We start from the raw sequence: 23908 nt of genomic DNA, 5'->3' as shown, positions 1-23908 counted from the left end.
AACCATGTGTATATTGAACCCAAACTCCTCTAATGTCACATACATTCTTATTTCACAAATACAAATATGAGGATAACTTTAGTTTACTGAATATTATTGTATAGCCTTATTGTATAGCCTCGGATCCAGACTGTTGCGTGGCAGCTTTATTCATGTGTCTTTGATATTCATGATGAGTGTAAAAACAAAGATTTAACTTTTTACATAATGTAGTTAAGAAAGAGGATGTGCACGTATGAAGACATTCATTTTATGTTATAATATTTTTTGATAGAACACAATAGTCACAATTGAATAATGCAAAAACTCTTATTTAGTGCCTGAACACACCACATTTTTCCCAAGTGTAAAAACAACTGTGCAGAAAAAGTGCAGGAAGACGTATGCCTTTAAGTTTAGTTTAGTCTTAATTTGGAGGGACAATGTACAGGGACATTAAGCTCGTTTAAAGCCCCTGATTGTAGCTAAATCATTAATTTCCCTTTGTTGTCCCTGAATGAAGGAACGAATAATACGGTGCAAACAAAACACATTCAACAATGTGATCATGAGTCCACATTCTGACCTAGACACACTCACACAGCCAATCATCTCTTTCATGAACATAAGCATACATGACCTACCAGTTTACGGTCCACAAGATACATATTACAATACTTTACATTAACAAGGTAGAAAAACACATTCAGAACATTCTAAACACTTGAAAACTCCTGTCACCACTTCACCACTAAGTGACAGTATAATGACCTCAAATGTGGACGCCAGAAGTTTGTGGGGAAAATAAATAGTATTGTGCTTTAGACATATGTGTCGTACATATGTGTTCTAGGAAGGATCAGAAACTGAGCCAAACGTTTGGATTAATTCTGATTCTACCCAGTGTGATGTCATCACTAATGTTATACTTTTGTCATTTTACACAGATTTGTACTCTCTTCCTCTACACTTAAATGGCGTAAAACTCATTTATAATTAAAACAGATTTTCTCAACCAAATAAAGTCAAATAAAGGAAAACAAGGCTCAAAATAATTTATATGTACAAATTACAAGATCAAAGTTTCTCCTGGTTCAGTGCTGCAGGACCAGTCTCTGGTCTCACTGGCCTGTGATTGGTCAGCTCTCTCCTGCTGGCCTGTGATTGGTCAACTCTCTCTCGCTGGCCTGTGATTGGTCAGCTCTCTCTTTCGCTGGTCTGTGATTGGTCATGGCTCCTTGTGTCATCTCCTCAGGCTGTGGCTGATGTCCTTCAGGGAGGAGCTGATGTGACTGAACGTGTCGTTCATGTTCCTCAGAGTCTCCAGGATCTGCTGCTGGTTCCTCAGCAGCGCCACCATCAGGTCAGAGCTGGGAGCGCACTGAGCATGCTCTGTGTATGATGTCCTCTGAGCATGCTCAGTGCATTTACAGTGTGCTGGGGTCTGTTGCTCCATGTGCACCTCTATGGGCAGCTGCGTGGATAGCTCCGTCTGAGCGCATTCAGTGGACAGGTCTGTGCACAGGTCCATCTTAGCCTGCTCTGTCTGTGGGTCGGTTTGAGCATGCTCAGTGGACGCAGGTGGAGAGGAGGAGCTGGGCTCAGACTCTGAAATAAAAACAGAAAAAAATCAGTGTATGATCCAAACGTCATCAAATGTATTTCCAGATGAAGTTCAGTCCTAAATTACGGCCGACAAAAGCATCAGATGAGCAGCAGCTTTTGACCTGTGCTCCCAGTGGCCCTGAAGTGCAAAACACATCAGCAAAAAGAAGCACACACAAACACAGTTATTCAAAACACACACCAAATTCCGTGGCACAACTGGAATCAGTGTTTGTGATAAAATGTGAATATATGAGTATATTTCTGTGATGTATTTTATCTGCATAATAGTGATATTTTATCTGCATCATTAGTCTAAGAGAAGAACGGGTGTGTGACAAACTGCATTTGTTTGTGAAGGTATCATAAAGATGGACCAAAGAATGTTGCCCCAGGGGGGGAGTTGCACCCCCCCTTGCAGGCTTTATCTCTACGGAAAAATACCAAGTGCCTTGATGTGAGGCTGACCAATGAGAAATGTGACCCGCCTATTCCAGAATATCTAATAAAACCAACCAGCATGGGAAAAAACGGTGTGAGACGCGGGGGTGAGACGCAGGAGGGTCAGCCAGGCTCCTTACAACGGCTTGGCTGACACAGTCCCCGCGTTTTCTCCCATGCATGCCATACAAATGTCTGATCTTTCTGTGTCGTTTCATATTCTAAGTTGAATTGTGTTCTCAATGTGTTAAGGAATAGCATCGGTGTATGTCTGATTCCATGACAGTGTTAAAGGCCCTCTCCTCGTGACACGCCCCTCATCCTTCAGCCCACACAGCCCCTTCCCCTCAATTTGTTAGTCAGACACTCTCACGTCACATGGTTAGATAAGATGAGGTTATGTTTTTATTCAGCATTATGTGGAAATGTGTGGGTTGAAATGTATATGGCAAACAGGCAAACTTGTTGTTTGAGGGCGCGCTACTGGGTCAAATAACACTTTTCAACAAACTTTACATATTCAGGGGTTCAAATTTGGAGTCCCATAATAATAAATTTAAAAAAACTCACGCTCTGGTCGGTCAGCGCCAATGTGTCCACAACTGATGCAATTAAAGCCGTGGCCATGTTTAGAGGACAAATATTCTGCATAATGTGCTATTAGCCTTTAAACATGCCATGAGAGGCCACACCTTTAGTGTGGCCTCTCATGTTTTAGAACTAAACAAAATGTTTTTATAACACACATGGAACTCTGCTGGTTCCCATGAGACTGTGTAATTCCCTCTGCAGCAAGTAGATGGCGCCAGCACTCAACAGTTTAAAGGCGTAATGGACGATTTTTTGGCACCAAATTTGAGTCTCATTTCCTCGGCGTGGACTGCTGATTAGTCCTGCCACGTATCAATCATAGAACTCACCTACTGTTCACCTGCAGCCTCGTTCTGGCTCGTCCCCAGGAGAGCAGCACGTTTCCCTGTGTCTAAGCGCATGGATCTATCATAATATAGTTCCCTCAGTGTACGGGACAAAATTAAGACAGAGAAAGACAGTTCGAGCTGGCTCAGAAGAGATGGAACTCTACGGGAGACGAGAGATGCGATGCGATCCGTCGCGATAATAAACAAACTCACTTTGCTTTTTTTGTGCGTCCGCACGGCGGGAGTTTTCAAATCGGCGAAAAATCGTCCATTACGCCTTTAAGATAAACATCTCACCGTTCATGCTTGTCTCAGCACACAGTTGTTCTGATCGTGTTTAGACGGGAGAAATTGAAGAGATGATTTATGGACTTAAAAACAGCAGAGAAGATTCTCAGAGCCACGTCACAGATTGAAAAGATCCAGAACGTGAAGTGTTTTTGACACTCGGAGGGAAAGGACTATCTAACCATTCGTCAAACTAGAGTGAATGACATTAAACTCCAGGTATGTTTTTGATGAGGGAACAATAACAGAAAAAAAAGAGAGAAAAAGTTAAAATTTCATATGTGTGCTTTAAACACTGGGGCTCTGTGATTCAAAGGCTCCACACAAAACAGTGGGCTACTACCTCCAATACGACTACATATAAATACTACCACAACTGTGGAGTAGCAAATATAAATACTACCACTGTGGAGTATTACATATAAATACAACCAGAAATGTTTTTTGTGTGTAGAATATGTGTGTATTTGTTTATGCGTTTTGCCCTCTGGGGCCACTGTACTTTTGCACTCAGTGTGATTTGTACTTTTACTTTGCTCTGATGTATTTTAATAACCTGCTCCTCTCTCACCGCTGAGCTGCGGCTCGCTTTTCACGGTGGTCACGTGAATGATCGTGGGCCCGGGGCCCGGCTCCAGCTTCACTATGGGCCCCGGGGCTTGGTCCCGGTCCCAGTTCTGACCCGAGTCTAGAATGCATATGATGCGTTTGTCCTGCGGTCTGAGCAGCGCGTCATCGCCGCGCTCAGCCGCGGACTTGTACCTCTTTTTTGCCTCAATCTTGATGTCGGACCACTTCTTCTTGATCTCTCTGGTGGTCCTGCGGTTCTGGTGTCCGCTGGCCACGTTCACGGCCTCGGTCACTTGCTTCCACATCAAACTGCGCTGCCATCGCGGGACTCCGTCCACAGACGTCAGGAGCAGCTTCTTTCTGCGCGCGCAGACGCACCGCAGCAGCGCGTCCACCTCCGCTTCAGAGAAGTTTCTCTTTCTGCTGCGCAGCAGCTGCGTCTCGTCCGCGCCAGGAGCCCTCATAGTGCGTAAAACCGAGCCGTATTTGTCCAATAAACCCGCGGACAGCGGCGCATCCGCGTCCGCCGCGTCCAAACCTCCACAATCCTCCATCACAACATCAACTCCACATCCATCTCAATCACAACACGGGCACTTCCGGTGCGCACGGACCATGGATGTACTGTATCATATTATCGGCACGGACACGGTGCAGGCCGCCCCCTGCTGGTGGGCTGCGGTTCTATAGTTCTGTGGTTCTTGTCCTGTGGGTCTAAATTTCTGTGGTTGTGGTCCTGTGGGTCTATAGTTCTGTGGTTATGGGTGTATATTTCTGTGGTTCTGGTCCTGTGGGTCTATAGTTCTGTGGGTCTAAAGATCTGTGGTTCTGGTCCTCTAGGTCTATAGTTCTGTGGTTGTGGGTCTATAGTTCTGTGGGTCTATAGTTCTGTGGTTCTGGTCCTGTGGGTCTAAAGTTCTGTGGTTCTTGTCCTGTGGGTCTAAATTTCTGTTGTTGTGGTCCTGTGGGGGTCTATAGTTCTGTGGTTCTGGTCCTGTGGGTCTATAGTTCTGTGGTTCTGGTTCCTGTGGGTCTATAGTTCTGTGGTTCTGGTCCTGTGGGTCTAAAGTTCTGTGGTTCTTGTCCTGTGGGTCTAAATTTCTGTTGTTGTGGTCCTGTGGGGGTCTATAGTTCTGTGGTTCTGGTCCTGTGGGTCTATAGTTCTGTGGTTCTGGTTCCTGTGGGTCTATAGTTCTGTGGTTCTGGTCCTGTGGGTCTATAGTTCTGTGGTTCTGGTTCCTGTGGGTCTATAGTTCTGTGGTTCTGGTCCTGTGGGTCTATAGTTCTGTGGTTCTGGTTCCTGTGGGTCTATAGTTCTGTGATTCTGGTCCTGTGGGTCTATAGTTCTGTGGTTCTGGTTCCTGTGGGTCTATAGTTCTGTGGTTGTGGTCCTGTGGGTCTAAAGTTCTGTGGTTCTGGTCCTGTGGGTCTATAGTTCTGTGGTTCTGGTCCTGTGGGTCTAAAGTTCTGTGGTTCTGGTTCCTGTGGGTCTATAGTTCTGTGGTTCTGGTCCTGTGGGTCTATAGTTCTGTGGTTCTGGTTCCTGTGGGTCTATAGTTCTGTGGTTCTGGTCCTGTGGGTCTATAGTTCTGTGGTTCTGGTCCTGTGGGTCTAAAGTTCTGTGGTTCTGGTTCCTGTGGGTCTATAGTTCTGTGGTTCTGGTTCCTGTGGGTCTATAGTTCTGTGGTTCTGGTCCTGTGGGTCTATAGTTCTGTGGTTCTGGTCCTGTGGGTCTAAAGTTCTGTGGTTCTGGTTCCTGTGGGTCTATAGTTCTGTGGTTCTGGTCCTGTGGGTCTAAAGTTCTGTGGTTCTGGTTCCTGTGGGTCTATAGTTCTGTGGTTCTGGTCCTGTGGGTCTATAGTTCTGTGGTTCTGGTCCTGTGGGTCTAAAGTTCTGTGGTTCTGGTTCCTGTGGGTCTATAGTTCTGTGGTTCTGGTCCTGTGGGTCTAAAGTTCTGTGGTTCTGGTTCCTGTGGGTCTATAGTTCTGTGGTTCTGGTCCTGTGGGTCTATAGTTCTGTGGTTCTGGTCCTGTGGGTCTATAGTTCTGTGGTTCTGGTCCTGTGGGTCTAAAGTTCTGTGGTTCTGGTTCCTGTGGGTCTATAGTTCTGTGGTTCTGGTCCTGTGGGTCTATAGTTCTGTGGTTCTGGTCCTGTGGGTCTAAAGTTCTGTGGTTCTGGTTCCTGTGGGTCTATAGTTCTGTGGTTCTGGTCCTGTGGGTCTAAAGTTCTGTGGTTCTGGTTCCTGTGGGTCTATAGTTCTGTGGTTCTGGTCCTGTGGGTCTATAGTTCTGTGGTTCTGGTCCTGTGGGTCTAAAGTTCTGTGGTTCTGGTTCCTGTGGGTCTATAGTTCTGTGGTTCTGGTCCTGTGGGTCTAAAGTTCTGTGGTTCTGGTTCCTGTGGGTCTATAGTTCTGTGGTTCTGGTCCTGTGGGTCTAAAGTTCTGTGGTTCTGGTCCTGTGGGTCTAAAGTTCTGTGGTTCTGGTTCCTGCAGGGCGTGGAATCGGCTGATGCAGGTCTTTTAGAATAGTTTCCCTCTTTTTCTGGTCAGACTCCTGTGTCAGGAGAGGAAAAGCCTCATTATCATAAACCCATCTCTCTTTGAAGTCATTTTAAACTCTAAATTATAATTTCTTTACGGACCGTTTTATTCAGTTTTGTTACAGATCCAGCCGTTATAAAACTGTTCACAAAAGGCAGTGTTGTCAGGTTTATTCATTTTTATGTAGTGTTATTTATATATACTTGTTCATATCAGATTCTAATATGTTTAAATGTGTGTGTCTATGTGTTTATATGTCTAAATGTGTTTATATGTGTTCTTAAAATGTGTGTGTTTATGCGTTTATATGTGTTTAAATGTATTTAAATGTGTGTGTCTGTGTGTTTGAATGTGTTTATATGTGTCTATATGTGTTTATATGTGCTTAAATGTGTTTAAATGTGTCTATATGTGTTTATATGTGTTTAAATGTGTTTAAATGTGTGTGTCTGTGTGTTTGAATGCGTTTATATCCGTGTCTATGTGTTTATGTGTTTAAATTGGGGGTCTATGTGTGTCTATGTGTTTAAATGTGTTTAAATGTGTGTGTCTATGTGTTTATGTGTTTAAATGTGTGTGTCTATGTGTTTATATGTGTTTACATGTATTTAAATGTGTGTCTATGTGTTTATGTGTTTAAATGTGTGTGTCTATGTGTTTATATGTGTTTACATGTATTTAAATGTGTGTGTCTGTGTGTTTGAATGTGTTTGTGTTTAAATGTGTGGGTCTATGTGTTTAAATGTGTTTATGTGTTTAAATGTGTGGGTCTATGTGTGTCTATGTGTTTAAATGTGTGTGTCTATGTGTTTATATGTGTTTAAATGTGTGTCTGTGTTTACGTGTTTAAATGTGTGTCTGTGTTTAAATGTGTTTATGTGTTTATATGTGTTTTAAAAATGTGTTTAAATGTGTCTGTGTTTATATGTGTTTAAATGTGTTTACGTGTGTTTAAGTGTGTTTATATGTGTTTAAATGTGTTTATATGTGTCTAAATGTGTTTATATGTGTTTAAATGTGTGTCTATGCGTTTAAATGTGTTTATATGTGTTTAAATGTGTGTCAATGTGTGTGTATGTATGTGTATAGTTTCAGGATCAAACCAAAACACAATTTGCGTCTTGTCAAAGTCAATCTAATTATTTTTGATCAACACTTATTTAAAATTATTTGTTAAAAAAAGTACTTGCAATTTTTCAGCACATTCTACAGCCAATACTTCAGTACTTTAACTTAGGTAATAATGGCATATATATATGCCATTGTATTTTTTGTTTTTTAACGATTATATTGTAACCTGAATCTTCACATCCCATTTGAGCCGATGTATCTGTACTTTTACTCATGATCAGAAGTGGAAGTACTCACTTTTGTTACTGAAGTAAAAGTACAGATATGTGTGCGGACAATTACTCAAGTAAAAGTATCACGTTCAAAATCTACTTATGTTTTTAAGTAAAAATGTTCATACAACAGAAGACGCGCAACTACTGAAGAAGTACAACTACAGAAGACGCACAACTACAGAAGACGCACAACTACAGAAGACGCACAACTACAGAAGACACACAACTACTGAAGAAGTACAACTACAGAAGACGCACAACTACTGAAGAAGTACAACTACAGAAGACACACAACTACTGAAGAAGTACAACTACAGAAGACGCACAACTACAGAAGACACACAACTACAGAAGACTCACAACTACAGAAGACTCACAACTACAGAAGACTCACAACTACAGAAGACTCACAACTACAGAAGACACACAACTACAGAAGAAGAAAATCTATACAGAAACATTTTAAAAAAAAATCTTTAACTTAAGTTCAGTCCTTTTACTTTTATACATTGTTACTGTCCCCTGCTGGTCATGACGCAGTACTTCAGTCATTTCTGGGACCACTACTTTGTACTTAGACTTGAGGAATAATGGTGAGGAAACTTTACTTTTCCTTGAGCACAAACTTCTCCAAAAAAGAAAAGACAGACCACAAACAGACAAATGTTTTACGCTCTCCTTTATTTGTAATTTTCACCCTTCTCTTGGTTGCCCGTGGATGCAGCGGCGCTGTCCATGCTCGCCGCGTGCCCATTGGCCCGTTGCGGTGCCGTGGGCGGGGCTTCAGTTGGCTAGGATGGTGGCGGAGGAGGAGGATGAGCTGGACACCACATGACCGTCCACCACTTCCTCGACGACGGTGACGACGCGAGTCTTTGTGGTCTTGGTGGAGGTGGACGTCAGACTGCGGACCAACCAGAGCGCGGGCTTTAGTCACATGACACGACACAGGCAACACACCAGGAAGTAAAGGAAGTACTCCATTTTGTTATTAAGTGAAAGTACAGATACATGTGTGACTGATATAAAAGTATTTCAAACTGATTTTGAGAACTGATAAAGCAATCAAAATGGGGGTCAAACAAAGGTCAATTTTAATTCCTATTCTTTTTAGAAACATTTGTGTATTAGAGCTGCCAAAGATTAATCAAATGATCCAAAAAAAAAAAAAAAAAAATCTAAAACACAAAGACGGTTGCATTAATAAAATGTCAAACAGAAATACACTATTTTAATGAATAATACACTTTAGTCATACATTCTCACTCTAGAATCCTTCAGTCACATATTTACGCCGTTACTTGGTTCAAAATGTGTTTATAAAAATGAACCCTTTGATGTTGAACGCTACAATAATCATTCGTTGCAGCTCTCATATGAACAATATATCAGGACAGAACGACAGTGGAACTTTCAATCTGATGCATCTGAATCACCCGCGGTCTCGCCTTGCTTTATTTCTCCTCCACGTGTCTCACCTTTCTCCCTCCAGCAGTCTCCTGTACTCGGCGATCTCCATCTCCAGCCTGGTCTTGATGTCCAGGAGCACGTTGTACTCCTGCTGCTGACGCTCCAGATCTCTTCTGAGGGCCACCAGCTGCTCCTCCATCGACGTCACCTGCACAGAGGGAGTGAGAGGGTGGTCTCCTGTAAACGAATGTGTGAACGTGTAAATGACCCGGTCCAGACTCGGTCCCGGCCCTCACCTGGTTCTGGTATCCTTGGAGCTTCACTGCATAGCGGTTTTGCGTCTCGGCCAGCGACATCTCCAGGGACGATTTCTGCATAACACAAACTCTCTTAAAACGTCTCCTGCACAGTGTCAGCAGTAATATTTAAAGAAGTATTTGCAGTAGTAATCATATTCACAGTAGTATTACAGTAGTGGACACTCACCATACTGAGCATGGACTGCAGCTCGATCTCCAGACTCTGCAGAGTACGTTTGGTGTCGGTGACTTCAGAGCGAGTCGATTGCAGCGTCACAGTTTGAGTCACAACTTCTTTGTTCAGCGCCTCGGTCTGTGGGCGGAACAAAGGCATGGGGTCAATGGGGTCAGCCAATAACCCAGAGTATTTAATAACGGCCCGGTGCAGTTTGTACCTTGGTGTGGAACCATCCCTCCAGCTCCCTCTGGTTCTTGGCGGTCACAGACTCGTAGTGCTCACGAATGTCAGCCATGACTTTGGTGAGGTCTTCCTGAGGAGCAGCGTCCACCTCCACATGGACCTGACCACTCATCTGAGACCGGAGGGCCAGCAGCTCCTGCACAATACACCAGGTGAGTGTTTACCTTTATAAAGAGAACCCAAGAGCCCCCAAAGGAACCCTGAGCACCTCCTCGTGGTTCTTCTTGAGGAAGATGAGCTCTTCTCTCAGCCCCTCGATCTGCATCTCCAGGTCTGAGCGTGCCAGAGTCAGCTCATCCAGAACCCTCTTCAGCCCCGCGATGTCGGACTCCACAGACTGACGCATGGACAGCTCGTTCTCGTACCTAAAGGAGGGCATCCGGGTTAGACAAGAGCAGTACTCATGTTGTCGTAGTACTTGAATATTCTTACTTCATCTTGAAGTCGTCTGCGGCGAGGCGAGCGTTGTCGATGGACAAGTGCACGGAGCCATTCAATAGGATGCCGGCTTGGATCTGAAACACAGAAATGTTCTACTGTGGACGGAGTACTTTAGTAGAAGTACTCCGTCGCAGTAACGGTAGTAGTACAGTAGTACTCTGACGCAGTAGCAGTAGTGAGTATTGTTACAGTCTCTGCAGCTGGAGCAGTTTTATTTGTCTGTAGTATTTAGTCTATGGCTGATGGTGGTGAAGTCCTGGCTGTACTGCAGTAATAGTATTAGTATTATACGTGTTAGTATATTCCTTACCTTGTTGTTGAGCTCAGCGATGGTGACGTAGAAGCCTGTGTAGTCTCTAGTGGCCGGTCCCACGCGGCTCTCCACATACCCACGGATCTTCAGCTCCAGGTCGGCGTTGGACTTCTCCAGAGTGGCCACTTTGGCGAGGTACGTGGCCAGACGGTCGTTCAGGTTCTGCATGGTGAACTTCTCATTCCCGATCACGCTTAACACGAAACACACAATCCCCATTTAGAATTCTGTCCCATCTCCCCTGGATGCACCTGTGCCCTGGTTGCACCTGTCCCCTGCGCACTCACCTGTCTTCCGCTCCACCTGCCCCGAAGCCGAGCGCGCCAGAAGAGGCAGAGACGCCACCACCGTAGGAGGAGATGCGGATCCCGGAGCCGCCCGCGCCGCCGTACACGGAGCCGGAGCGCATCATCCCGGAGCCGAGCATGGAGCCACCGGAGGAGCGCACGGAGCGAGAGGAGGAGCGGTACGTGGACATGTTGTGTTCTCTGTGCAGACTCAGAGGAGGAGAGTGAAGAGCTCAGGACCACGCGCTTTTTATACACCAGACCCTGCCCACGCCGAGACCAGCTGTCAATCATCCTTAGGAACAAGGGGCGGGGCCACAGACAAGTGCGACTGGCCGGACCGGTGCGCGCGCGACACATTTCACACTCAGTGATAAAAAGTGTAAAGGCAACTTTCCCCACAGCTGTCAATGAACGATTGACTGTGTAAACTGTGATAAAAGTTGCACTTTCAGATCCATTTTAATATTACAGGGAAAACTTTTCATCCTGCAAAATATGGTAAAACCCAATCAACGGGAAGATTTTTCAATTTCCAACAGAGAAAATCCATTTGGCTTGAGAGATGTTTGTGACGCTGCAGGACTCGGGCTCAGAGAAGATACAAGTCTCATTGACCTTTTAGATCTGAAGGACACAAAGGCATTTTCTGTCCAGTTTCCCTCATTTAGGTCAGTGATGCATTCTGCTTCTGCCACAGAGACGGTTCTAATCCTCTGAGCAAAAACTCAACCTGAAAGACCCTCTGAACCAGGGGCACATCCTGGGATCTCCAACTTTCAACATTTTTCTATAAAGTATTAATTTTCCAGTTGGTGGGCCGGTTAGTGGGCCAGTTGCTGGGCTGGTTGCTGGGCCTGTTGCTGGCCTAGTTGGTGGGCCGGCTGCTGGGCTGCTTGAGGAGGGTGCGGCTGCAGCTCGGCCTCAAGGCGAGTGGTGAAAGTTTGTAAATGTCACAGAAGAATGAGGTGTGAACCAGAGGAATGAAAAGAGAGGTTGGGGTTAAGGGTTAGTTTGTTATTAAGCTTAAGTGGAATACATTTTGTGCAAGTTTATCTTTGTTTCACATGTGTGGAGCAAACCCTGAAAGTCTACAAAAAAAAACCGTATTATATTTAAAGATGAATATAAAAGACAAATATAGTTGAACTTTATGCACAATCCATGTTCAACTGTGTGAAACTGTGTCGTCTTTGAGACTGTTTCGTCTCATTTACTCCATGACTTTGTTGTTTTAGATCTGTTCAAAAAGCAGAGTAAGAGGGGCCATTCTGCACTGAAACGACAGAACATGAAATTGATCGTCTGTACGAACGCACAAGTACAGATATTTAATCATAAATATCTTGGCAGACAAACGTTTTAGGCCCAATAATAAACAGTGTAGACATCCTGCTCCAAATACTGTGTACAATGATGGAGGTCCTGGTCCTGGTCCTGGTCCTGGTCCTGGTCCTGGTCCTGGTCCTGGTCCTGGTCCTGGTCCTGGTCCTGGTCCTAGTCCTAGTCCTGGTTTGGTCCTGGTCCTGGTCCTGGTCTGGTCCTGGTTTGGCCCTGGTCTGGCCCTGGTCTGGTCCTGGTCCTAGTCCTGGTCCTGGTTTGGTCCTGGTCTGGTCCTGGTCCTGGTCCTGGTCTGGTCCTGGTCCTGGTCCTGGTCTGGTCCTGGTTTGGTCCTGGTTTGGCCCTGGTCTGGCCCTGGTCTGGTCCTGGTCCTAGTCCTGGTTTGGTCCTGGTCTGGTCCTGGTCCTGGTCCTGGTCTGGTCCTGGTCTGGTCCTGGTCTGGTCCTGGTCCTGGTCCTGGTCTGGTCCTGGTTTGATCCTGGTTTGGCCCTGGTCTGGCCCTGGTCTGGTCCTGGTCCTGGTCCTAGTCCTGGTCCTGGTTTGGTCCTGGTCCGGTCCTGGTCCTGGTCCTGGTCCTGGTCTTTTTGAATCCTGTTGAGATCCTTTCAAACTGAACTTTCCTCTGACATTTGCACGTTTCCTGAGGCTCTGCTCTGACATGATCACACTGCACTGTCCCTGTGTACTTTTGTGTACTTTTGTGTTGATTTGCATAGGCTAAAGTACCTCAAATATTCAAGTAAAAGTCAGATCAAGTCTGCACTGGTCTGAAACACAAACCCTCAGCCTCGCACCAGAACAGAGACTCAAACCATTCTGTCTCTGAAGCTTTGGAGTCAGTAAGTTAAGTTCATAGAAGAATGTTTTATATATATTTTTGCAATTATGCTTTTTTTGTCTGTTTGAGTGTTTGTGGTTTAGGTCCAAACGCTCGGCTCGTGTGTGTTTGTGGGTCCTGGTCTGGCCCTGGTCCTGGTCCTGGTCCTGGTCTGGTCCTGGTCCTGGTCCTGGTCTGGTCCTGGTCCTGGTCTGGTCCTGGTCTGGCCCTGGTCTGGTCCTGGTCTGGCCCTGGTCTGGTCCTGGTCTGGCCCTGGTCTGGTCCTGGCCCTGGTCCTGGTCCTGGTCTGGTCCTGCTCCTAGTCTGGTCCTGGTCTGGCCTTGGTCTAACCCTGGTCCTGGTTCTGGTCTGGTCCTGGTCTGGCCCTGGTCTGGCCCTGGTCTGGCCCTGGTCCTGGTCCTGGTCTGGCCCTGGTCTGGCCCTGGTCTGGTCCTGGTCCTGGTCCTGGTCCTGGTCCTGGCCCTGGTCTGGTCCTAGTCTGGTCCCGGTGTGGCCCCGGTCTAACCCTGGTCCTGGTTCTGGTTCTGGTCCGGTCCTGGTCTGGCCCTGGTCTGGTCCTGGTTCTGGTCCTGGTCCTGGTCTGGCCCTGGTCTGGTCCTGGTCCTGGCCTGGTCCTGGTCTGGTCCTGGTCTGGTCCTGGTCTGGTCCTGGTTCATGAAATCTGGAGGTTTCATGTGTTTGATTCACATCTTTTCCTGTAAAATAACATGTCCTGTTTGATTTCAGCCACAGAAGACCCGCTCGGACTGAAGGCACTTTATGAGAGCGTGTCCTGGGTCGGATTGGACTCCTGCTGCACCGTCTCCATGGAAACAGTGGAGAAAGGCGATTATGGCTGAGTGGTCATCAAGCACTGAAATAAGAGCGTCTTTAAACCTTTCTAACCCTTCCTCGCTCTCACAAACCCTCATCAAGCTCTTTTACACTCTTTTGGACTCTCTCACCTTTTGGGGCGTGGCACATTTTTGCCTGTCACGCGGCATGAGAGCGACCTCTGACCTGCGGGGGGGCGGAGTTACGTAACAGCAGAACCGGCTCCGCGGCGACATGCTTCAGTCCTCGGCGCTGACAGGTGCCACAGCGGCGCAGCAGGACGCCCGCGCACCACCGGCTCACAGGTTCAAGTCCTGTTCCTGGTCCTGGTCCTGGTCCTGGTCCTGGTCCTGGTCCTGGTCTAGGTCCAGGTCCAGGTCCAGGTCCTGGTGCTGGTCCAGGTCCAGGTCCAGGTCCTGGTCCTGGTCCTGGTCCAGGTCCTGGTCCTGGTCCTGTCCCTGTCCCTGTCCCTGTCCCTGGTCCTGGTCCTGATCCTGATCCTGATCCTGATCCTGATCCTGATCCTGGTCCTGTCCCTGGTCCTGGTCCAGGTCCAGGTCCTGGTCCTGGTCCAGGTCCTCGGCTCCTGACAGGTTTCACCAGAGACACTGAAGGAGCAGAGGCAGAAACACGTTTATTGACTTTTGATGGTTCAAAGTTCAACAAACTCCAGTTGAACAGAGAAAAACCTTTATTTTATTTGAATCAAACTTTTCAAAAACATGGACATTATTGGTGCAGAGGAGGAGAAGAGGAGGAGGAGAAGCAGAAGAGGAGGAGGAGCTGAAGGGGAGAAGAGGAAGAGGAGGAGCAGAAGAGGAGGAGGAGCAGAAGAGGAGGAGGAGGAGCAGAAGAGGAGGAGGAGCTGAAGAGGAGAAGAGGAGGATCAGAAGAGGAGAGGAGGAGAAGAGGAGAAGAGGAGAAGAGGAGGATCAGAAGAGGAGAGGAGGAGGAGAAGAGGAGAAGAGGAGGAGGAGGAGCAGAAGAGGAGAGGAGGAGTAGAGGAGAAGAGGAGGAGGAGCAGAAGAGGAGGAGAAGAGGAGAAGAGGAGGAGGAGCTGAAGAGGAGGAGCTGAAGAGGAGGGAGAGGAGTAGAAGAGGAGGAGGAGCTGAAGAGGAGGAGGAGCAGAAGAGGAGAAGAGGAGGATCAGAAGAGGAGAGGAGGAGGAGAAGAGGAGAAGAGGAGGAGGAGGAGCAGAAGAGGAGAGGAGGAGTAGAGGAGAAGAGGAGGAGGAGGAGAAGAGGAGAAGAGGAGGAGGAGCTGAAGAGGAGGAGCTGAAGAGGAGGGAGAGGAGTAGAAGAGGAGGAGGAGGAGCAGAAGAGGAGCAGAAGAGGAGGAGGAGGAGCAGAAGAGACGGAAGAGGAGCGGAAGAGGAGCAGAAGAGGAGCAGAAGAGGAGGAAGAGGAGCAGAAGAGGAGGAGGAGGAGCAGAAGAGGAGGAAGAGGAGCAGAAGAGGAGGAGGAGGAACAGAAGAGGAGGAAGAGGAGCAGAAGAGGAGGAGGTTGACAGTTCCAGTGAAACTGTCAGTCAGCAGCTCTCTCAGTTCGACCGAAACTCACTGTACAAATAGTGAAAATACTTCATGTTCAAATACTCACAGGGCTGATGTAGTACCGGCTCTGGCCTCACGGGGCCACGACAGGCCGGAATTGAATACAGTGTCATAAAGTAACATGTTAATCTTCCAAATCATTATCCAGATATAATAGACTTTATACTCTTGAAATCATGAGTTCATTTGCAAAAACAGCTCCATTTTGAAAAATGTTCTAATTTAAAGGACTTTAGCTGACTTTAAAAGGGAAACAACATTGTCTCATTGAAAATAATAACCTAATGGAATTTCTCCATGTGGGACAATAAAGGATTATCTTATCTTATCTTATCTTAATAATAATAAAGGCTTTGTCCAGTTAATTTCCAGACCTGGTCCTGAACATGTTACATAAAAACAGACAAAACACAGAACTGAGTAACATATGTATAAAAACACTCATTTAAGATTTAAGATAAGATCCACTCGTCTAACGCTGGCTGCTGCTTCACTTTGCTGTTCAACTGGTTCAGATCTGTGACGGTTCAGTTCAGCAGCTTTGGTTTCCAGGTAAAGGCTTTAGATGGACTTAACATTCTTTAGATTTGATTTAGATACAAAAGACTCACTTTAGACTCACTTTAGATACACTTTAGACCCACTTTAGATACACTTTAGATGGACTCTTACAGCAGATCAGAGCTTCTGAGGCGATGCAGGAAACTTTATCATGTTTAAAATGCTACAATCGTCTTTAACTCTTCACAGAAACTAACATAAAAGTGGATCCTGTTCTTCTTTCCTGTTCAAATACTTGACAAAGTTCAGACGGAGTGCACAGAGTCCACAAAAAGGTACTGCATACCTGTGCACTTCTGCACTGACAATGTTATTTCAGAGACAAGTCACAGAAACTCACGCCCCATCGACACTGAAAACACAATTCAGAATAAGTGTGTTCTACAGTTCATTTGTGCCGTTCAGATGCAGAGACTTTCTTCACATCAGACGAACACGTGCAGCTGTAAAAAGCTTTGACCATCTCACGGTTTAACACTAAAGCAAAAGACTGAATATAGTGCAACAGTGGGAGATATTGACCTGTGCCTGAATGGCCACTAGATGGTGCTGTTTCACTCTTTTATCCCCTCTAAAGGCCTTTGACTGCACCAGGAGGACATAAGGTCTCAGTTATTGTGATTTCTGTCATGTTCTTTGTGATTTTATTGCACTTTTTCTCCTGTCGTGTGAAGCACTTTGAATTGCCTTGTGTTTGAATTGTGCTCCACAAATGCCTTTCCAGTTGAACCCGATTGGGCTGCAGGAGGTTTGTGCTGCGCTCTCATTGGACACTTCAACTTGCAGCTGAACGCGAACTAGCCTGGACCCGTGGCCTGGACCATGGCCTGGACTCATGGCCTGGACCCGTGTCCTGGACTCGTGGCCTGGACCATGGCCTGGACTCGTGTCCTGGACCCGTGTCCTGGACTCGTGGCCTGGACCATGGCCTGGACTCATGGCCTGGACCCGTGTCCTGGACTCGTGGCCTGGACCATGGCCTGGACTCGTGTCCTGGACCCGTGTCCTGGACTCGTGGCCTGGACCCGTGTCCTGGACTCGTGGCCTGGACCCGTGGCTTGGACGCTGCCCAGAGACACTGAAGGAACTGTGAGTGAAACAGGATGTGGAACTGCAGAAATGTGGAAAATAAAAGTCTTAAACGCAGTAGTGCAGTTGTGTGTTTGTGTAGTTGTGTGTTTGTGTGTTTGTGTGTTTGTATGGTTGTGTAGTTGTTTGTTTGTGTAGTTGTGTGTTTGTGTAGTTGTGTGTTTGTGTGTTTGTATGGTTGTGTAGTTGTTTGTTTGTGTGTTTGTGTAGTTGTGTGGTTGTGTAGTGTGGTTGTGTGTTTGTGTAGTTGTGTGGTTGTGTGTTTGTGTGTTTGTATGGTTGTGTAGTTGTTTGTTTGTGTAGTTGTGTGTTTGTGTAGTTGTGTGTTTGTGTAGTTGTGTGGTTGTGTAGTTGTGTGTTTGTGTAGTTGTGTGTTTGTGTAGTTGTGTGGTTGTGTAGTTGTGTGGTTGTGTGGTTGTGTAGTTGTGTGTTTGTGTAGTTGTGTGTTTGTGTAGTTGTGTGGTTGTGTAGTTGTGTGGTTGTGTAGTTGTGTGTTTGTGTAGTTGTGTGTTTGTGTAGTTGTGTGGTTGTGTAGTTGTGTGGTTGTGTAGTTGTGTGGTTGTGTGTATGTGTAGTTGTGTGTAGTTGTGTAGTTGGTTGTGGTCTGGTGTCGAGTAAAGTGAGTCTGCCCTTATGCACTGATGAACACACTGCGACTCTTCTTCTGTGGTCCTCATCCCTTGGGGTCTTTGTCCGAGTCGATGCACATTTACGTGGATTTACATGTGAGAGTTGTGTACTTCCTACTTTTAGCTCAACAATCCTTTCTCTACAAAGTAAAGTGTCACTGAGACTCACTGAGCATCAGAACGACTCCGCCCCACAGCGCCCTCTAGAGGACGCCGCAGGAAAACCTCTGGGCTGTTTGTGCGGTTTTGATTTGCATAGTTTTTTTTATTTTTGTGAGATGTCAGCGCGGCCCTGACATAACTCAAGTGTGTCAACATTGCGACGTGGGTCAAAGGTCTCAACCAGGACTATTCAATTGTGATTTCCAGAGGCCAGATTTTCCCGAGGGCTGTTGTCAAGGGCCGGACGGCAAAACTTACCCACAATTTTACGTTTTATAGCCAATATTCACACACGACTTGCAATGGTATTTAACAGTTGGATTACACCAGGACTGAACCGTGCGTGTAAATGACATCACATCCTGTCACATGGTTCGCTGAGGATAAACGCAGCACATGGTTTTATTATGGTTTATTTATTTTACCAGGACCGGCCGGACTAAATTGGTTAGTGGGACGCTAATGGAGAAGTCCTGAACGAGACAATGTTTCTGAAATCAATCATTTTCAATCTAAAGGTTAGGCGTTTGGTGCTGGAGTCTTTGAACATCATCTGGAGCATCGACTGTAAACGTGAGTCATGTTCAGGGACTTTCACACAAAGACAGAATATTCAAATTAAAGACACATTTCAGCTCATCAGATTTATTGTTGAACTGCTCAGGACTGGTTCAGCGGTCGGATTCTGGCCTAGTCCTCGTCCTCAGCCTCAGCCTCGTCTTCGTCTTCGTCTTCTTCCACTTCTTGGGTCAGAATCAGAACTTTCTGAGTCCGAGTGGAACTAGAACTGTGGATGGGACTAAAACAACAGAGATACAGTCAGAACCAGGACTAAACCAGGTCTCAGGTCTAGTTCAGGTCTCAGGTCTGCAAGAGATCTCTGGTCCCAGGTCTCTGGTCTCTGGTCTCTGGTCTCTGGTCTCTGGTCTCTGGTCTCTGGTCTCTGGTCTCTGGTCTCAGGTCTCAGGCCTCTGGTCTCTGGTCTCTGGTCCCAGGTCTCTGGTCTCTGGTCTCTGGTCTCTGGTCTCTGGTCTCTGGTCTCTGGTCTCTGGTCTCTGGTCTCTGGTCTCTGGTCTCTGGTCTCTGGTCTCAGGTCTCAGGCCTCTGGTCTCTGGTCTCTGGTCCCAGGTCTCTGGTCTCTGGTCTCTGGTCTCTGGTCTCTGGTCTCAGGTCTCAGGCCTCTGGTCTCTGGTCTCTGGTCCCAGGTCTCTGGTCTCTGGTCTCTGGTCTCTGGTCTCTGGTCTCTGGTCTCTGGTCTCTGGTCTCTGGTCTCTGGTCCCAGGTCTCTGGTCTCTGGTCTCTGGTCTCAGGTCTCAGGCCTCTGGTCTCTGGTCTCTGGTCTCTGGTCTCTGGTCTCAGGTCTCAGGCCTCTGGTCTCTGGTCTCTGGTCCCAGGTCTCTGGTCTCTGGTCTCTGGTCTCTGGTCTCTGGTCTCTGGTCTCTGGTCTCTGGTCTCTGGTCTCTGGTCTCTGGTCTCTGGTCCCAGGTCTCTGGTCTCTGGTCTCTGGTCTCAGGTCTCAGGCCTCTGGTCTCTGGTCTCTGGTCTCTGGTCTCTGGTCTCTGGTCCCAGGTCTCTGGTCTCTGGTCTCTGGTCTCTGGTCCCAGGTCTCTGGTCTCTGGTCCCAGGTCTCTGGTCTCTGGTCTCTGGTCTCTGGTCCCAGGTCTCTGGTCTCTGGTCTCTGGTCTCTGGTCTCTGGTCTCTGGTCTCTGGTGGTCTCAGGTCCAGTCTGTGGTCTCAGGTCTAGACCAGGTCTTAGGTCTTACACTGAGCTCTCTCCATCCAGCAGCCTCCTGTACTCCTGGATCTCCATTTCCAGTCTGGTCTTGATGTCCAGGAGCATGGCGTACTCCTGTCCCTGTCGCTCCAGGTCCACTCTGAGCGCGCCCAGCTGCTTCTCCAGAGACGACACCTGCCTCTGGAACCTGTCGAGGATTTGACCAAAGCGCTGCTGCGTGTCGGCCAGCGTGCCCTCCAGAGACTGTTTCTGCAAAGAACATATCACATTTACATTTAGTACAGAAAGCACAGATACAAAAGCGAGATCAGAGAACACTTGATTTAACTGCATTTATCTTAAAAGCTCATCATGACACACACAGATTTACTACAGACTTTACTACAGATTATGTTTTGTGAAGCTAGTGGTTGTAGTATTTGCAGTAGCAGTACTTGTAGTAGTATTTGCAGTTGTAGTAATGTTACTATCAGTGCTAGTATCATGAGTGTTACCATGCTGAGTTGCGACTGCAGCTCGATCTCCAGACCCTGAAGTGTCCGTTTGACCTCGCTGATCTCAGATTTGGACGAGTGCAGCGTTTCAGTGCTGACGGCCACTTCCCGGTTCAAGTCCTCCGTCTGAAGCGAGAGAAATGTAAAGACTCATGTGAGTTTCTTTAGCTTTTCACCACTTATAATTAGTGCAATGTTCTCCTGCTGGACATTTGACAGCGCTAACAGTGACCTCTGACCTTGTCTCACAGTTCTTACCTTGGTCTGGAACCAGGTCTCCAGCTCTTTGCGGCTCTTGGACGCCACAGTCTCGTAGTGTTCTCTGATGGAGGCCATGACGGCGTTGAGGTCCTGCTGAGGCGCAGCATCCACCTCCACGTTCACTGTCCCCGAGATCTGAGAGCGCATGGTCAAGAGGTCCTGAGGAGACGAGAGGAGACACAATGTGAGAGGAGATACAGGAACAAAGGAAGACAAGTTCTTGATTTGTTCGGAGACAAAGAAGCTCCAGTGCAGCAGCAGAAGTCGCACCTCCTCGTGGTTCTTCTTCAGCAAGATGAGTTCTTCTTTCAAAGCCTCGATCTGCATCTCCAGGTCTGAGCGCGCCAGAGTCAGCTCATCCAGAACCCTCTTCAGCCCCACGATGTCGGCCTCCACAGACTGACGCATGGACAGCTCGTTCTCGTACCTGCGTGAGGGCATCTGGGTTAAAAAACTGTGTGTGGCTTCATTGTGTGTTGTACAGTTGCCTCTGGTGGTTCTTCTGTAACTCTAACTCTGAGGCTGCATTAAGTGAGTCTGAAAACCCTCCAGCTGCAGGGCGCTGCTGAGCCCCTGTGACTCACTTGGTCCTGAAGTCGTCTGCAGCTAGTTTGGCGTTGTCGATGGCCAGGTAGAGGGCGCCGTTGTTCCGAGTCGCATCAAGAATCTGAAACATGAGTTTGAATTAAATCAGAAATCAGACCTGAGCACCCATGGGTACTACTGCTCCTTCTCACAGCTCCCACGGGGCCACAGTGTCACTAAGGTGTCACTTTTCACAATAAAAGGCCCCTGGGAGCCAACATGCTCCAGTTTTACACAATGAGAGCCCCTCCCTTCCCCTGAGACGCTCACATTTCACTTTCCCCAGGTGAAAAAGTGACAAGCCCACTACGAGCGTCTGTTCTGCAGGACGTTCTTCTGGGCCCCAGCGTTTACGTCAGGACCTTCATCTGGGCCCCAGCGTTTACGTCAGGACCTTCATCTGGGCCCCAGCGTTTACGTCAGGACCTTCATCTGGGCCCCAGCGTTTACCTCAGGAAGTTCATCTGGGCCCCAGCGTTTACGTCAGGACGTTCATCTGGGCCCCAGTGTTTACGTCAACGTGAAGAATCTAAATATACTCAAAACGACCCCTCAAACTTTAACGTATCTTCAGTTTTTTATCCAAGAGACAAATGTGGCATCAAAAGTATTGATTAAGAGTATTCGCAGTAGTATTTGTAGTATTCGTAGTAGTATTTGCAGTATTCGCAGTATTATTTGCAGTATTCGCAGTAGTATTTGCAGTAGTATTTGCAGTAGTATTTGCAGTATTTTCAGTAGTATTTGCAGTACTCGCAGTAGTATTTGCAGTACTCGCAGTAGTATTTGCAGTATTCGCAGTAGTATTTGCAGTATTTTCAGTACCTGGTCCTGTAAGTCGCAGATGACGTTTTTGAACATCTCATGGTCGTGTACTTCAGGTTTGGTTTTATTTTCCAGAAACTGGCGGATCTTCAGCTCTAGATCGCCGTTGGCCTTTTCCAGAGAACGAACCTGGACAACACAAAAAGTACACAAAGTATTTCTATTGCTGCTAAAGAGCAAACCCTGAAGTAAACAAAAGCCCTCACAGAGCAGGACATGTACAAAGAAGTTTACTCCTGGTTTAGACTCAGATTGTCAGTTTAGTCCAGGTTTTGTTCTCAAATAAATAGATCATTGTTAATAATGAGTGGCATCAAATAAGAACAAATTCTTATTTTTTGTGCATAGATAGTTGTAAATATAACGTTTTTAGTTTTTTATTTCCTCTTTTTTACTATAATTTGAAATAGTTGAAAAATAGAACTTCTCCTCAGTGGTAACACAGTGGATAAAATGATCTCTAAAACCAGCAGCAAGGTGCACGGGTCAGTGAATAGTTGCATGGTGTACCACAAGGGTCAACCTTAGGCCCGCTCTTATTCACCTGATACAGTATACAGCATTAACGATCTGCCTATCATTCTGCAACATGTCAAATGTACAAAAGATGACACGTTATTATCGACATCTATCGAAGGTCCAAGACGTAAAGGAACTATCGGCTACAATGGCGTCCGCACAAAACTGGTTCAATCGGGCGTGTTTGTTTCTGAATCCGGATAAAACGACTGTATGTCCTTCACTGGCTGTGGTTGTATGATACATGATAAAAATGGTCCAAGAGTATAAATATTTAGGGTTGATTATTGATTCTAAAATGACGTTCAAACCCAAGTGGGAAGCAGACAGTCGCTGGAGGATTTTACGGTGGTACATTTATGGTGTGTGTGTGTGTGTGTGTGTTCCTTTCAGACAAACACTTCTTTTATGGGCTTCTCTTTGAGCACCTGGAACACTCATGCCACGCCCATTCAGGACCAGGCCACGTCCATTCAGGACCAGGCCACACCCTGCAGGTCCAGGCCACACCCTGCAGGTCCAGGCCACACCCTGCAGGTCCAGGCCACACCCTGCAGGATCAGGCTGGACAAGATTTGACTTTTGTTATTTTTAATATTTGATAGTCAAATCAAAGGAACCCCAGACTCAGGCAGAACATGCAAACTCCAGAGAAAGACTCCATACAGTCCTGGATTTGAACCAGGGACCTTCTTGCTGTGAGGTGACAGTGTTTCCTCATGGTACAGCTGAATGAAGGTGAAGTCTCTGTTTCACTGCACCTGTCTTGACCACGCCCTTTTCGCAAAGTACTTTTGCTTCATACACTACAACTACTACTACTCTTATTACTACAATCACTACTGACCTAGATTCAGATTGTGCACCTTGTAGTAATAATATCTGTACTGTATAATCACTATATTGAACAAATAAATAGATGGAATATTTTGGGGCTGAATTTAGTTGTTGAAGCTCATGTTTTATAACAATATTGTACATTAGAAGAGTTTACCTGGAGTGTCCTGCTTAAGTGTTACTGTGTAAGTGACGTCGTAATATTTTCTGATTCGTATCATAGTCAGGGTAGTATTAGCTCCAGTCATAGCAGTAATAGTAATAATATTCACATTAGTAATATTACCTTGTCTAGATAGTTGGCAGTGGTATTTACAGTATTTGCAGGAGCAGTTACAGTATCTTCAGTAGTATTTGCAGTAACAACAGCAGTACCTTGTCCAGATAGTTGGCGAGCCGGTCGTTCAGGTTCTGCATCGTGGCCTTCTTGCTGTCTGTGATGTCCAGCGCGTCGGACAGACTGAAGCCGGCTCCTGCAGCCATGCCGGCCCCAGACGAGTAGCTTCGGGGAGCGCTCGCACTGGACACGCGGACCCCCATGCCCCCCGCGCCGCCGTACACGCTCGGGGCCCTCATGGAGCCCAGGCGGGTCGAAGAGGATGAGGAGCGGTAGAAAGAGGTCATGGTGTGAGCTGGAGCTGGAGCTGGAGCAGAGGGAGGAAGGGCAGGAGGCAGCCTTTAAAGACCAGGACACACACACATACACATACACACACACATACACCTGGGACACCTGAGTGATGACATGTGTCCCCTCCCCCAGGACCCCCGCCCTCCCCTCGCTCTCTCCAGGACATGGATGTTTGTC

General features: G+C 46.9%; 3 protein-coding genes and 1 long non-coding RNA gene across 4 annotated transcripts; 1 reads left to right on the top strand and 3 right to left on the bottom strand.

Moving 5' to 3' along the window:
• Positions 1–1019: 1019 nt before the first annotated feature.
• Positions 1020–4407, bottom strand: LOC140358162 (uncharacterized). The gene is made up of 2 exons (XM_072442848.1): positions 3805–4407; positions 1020–1587 (listed from the first exon to the last, which is right to left on the bottom strand). Exons 1-2 carry the CDS (start codon positions 4355–4357, stop codon positions 1223–1225), a joined length of 918 nt encoding a protein of 305 aa, XP_072298949.1. The 5' UTR covers positions 4358–4407; the 3' UTR covers positions 1020–1222.
• A 4051-nt stretch (positions 4408–8458) lies between these two features.
• Positions 8459–11065, bottom strand: LOC140358159 (keratin, type I cytoskeletal 13-like). The gene is made up of 9 exons (XM_072442845.1): positions 10860–11065; positions 10570–10765; positions 10251–10333; positions 10027–10183; positions 9793–9954; positions 9585–9710; positions 9395–9469; positions 9167–9306; positions 8459–8592 (listed from the first exon to the last, which is right to left on the bottom strand). The coding sequence occupies exons 1-9, from the start codon at positions 11048–11050 to the stop codon at positions 8472–8474; spliced, it is 1251 nt and encodes a 416-aa protein (XP_072298946.1). The 5' UTR covers positions 11051–11065; the 3' UTR covers positions 8459–8471.
• Positions 11066–18519: 7454 nt separating this feature from the next.
• Positions 18520–23767, bottom strand: LOC140358160 (keratin, type I cytoskeletal 50 kDa-like). Its single transcript, XM_072442846.1, has 8 exons — positions 23476–23767; positions 21745–21873; positions 20919–21001; positions 20605–20761; positions 20332–20493; positions 20074–20199; positions 19608–19828; positions 18520–18643 (listed from the first exon to the last, which is right to left on the bottom strand). The coding sequence occupies exons 1-8, from the start codon at positions 23722–23724 to the stop codon at positions 18535–18537; spliced, it is 1236 nt and encodes a 411-aa protein (XP_072298947.1). The 5' UTR covers positions 23725–23767; the 3' UTR covers positions 18520–18534.
• LOC140358169 (uncharacterized) lies at positions 18588–19702 on the top strand. Its single transcript, XR_011926700.1, has 3 exons — positions 18588–18691; positions 19155–19203; positions 19583–19702. It is a non-coding gene; the product is annotated as an uncharacterized lncRNA (long non-coding RNA).
• Positions 23768–23908: the final 141 nt, after the last annotated feature.

Source organism: Eucyclogobius newberryi, unplaced genomic scaffold, assembly GCF_026437365.1.
Source record: "Eucyclogobius newberryi isolate DKJ021-1_F unplaced genomic scaffold, fEucNew1.0.hap1 SCAF_13, whole genome shotgun sequence".
Classification (NCBI taxonomy): Eukaryota; Metazoa; Chordata; class Actinopteri; order Gobiiformes; family Gobiidae; genus Eucyclogobius; species Eucyclogobius newberryi.
Note: the sequence above shows the minus strand (reverse complement) of the source record. Positions and strands in the feature narration are given on the sequence as shown.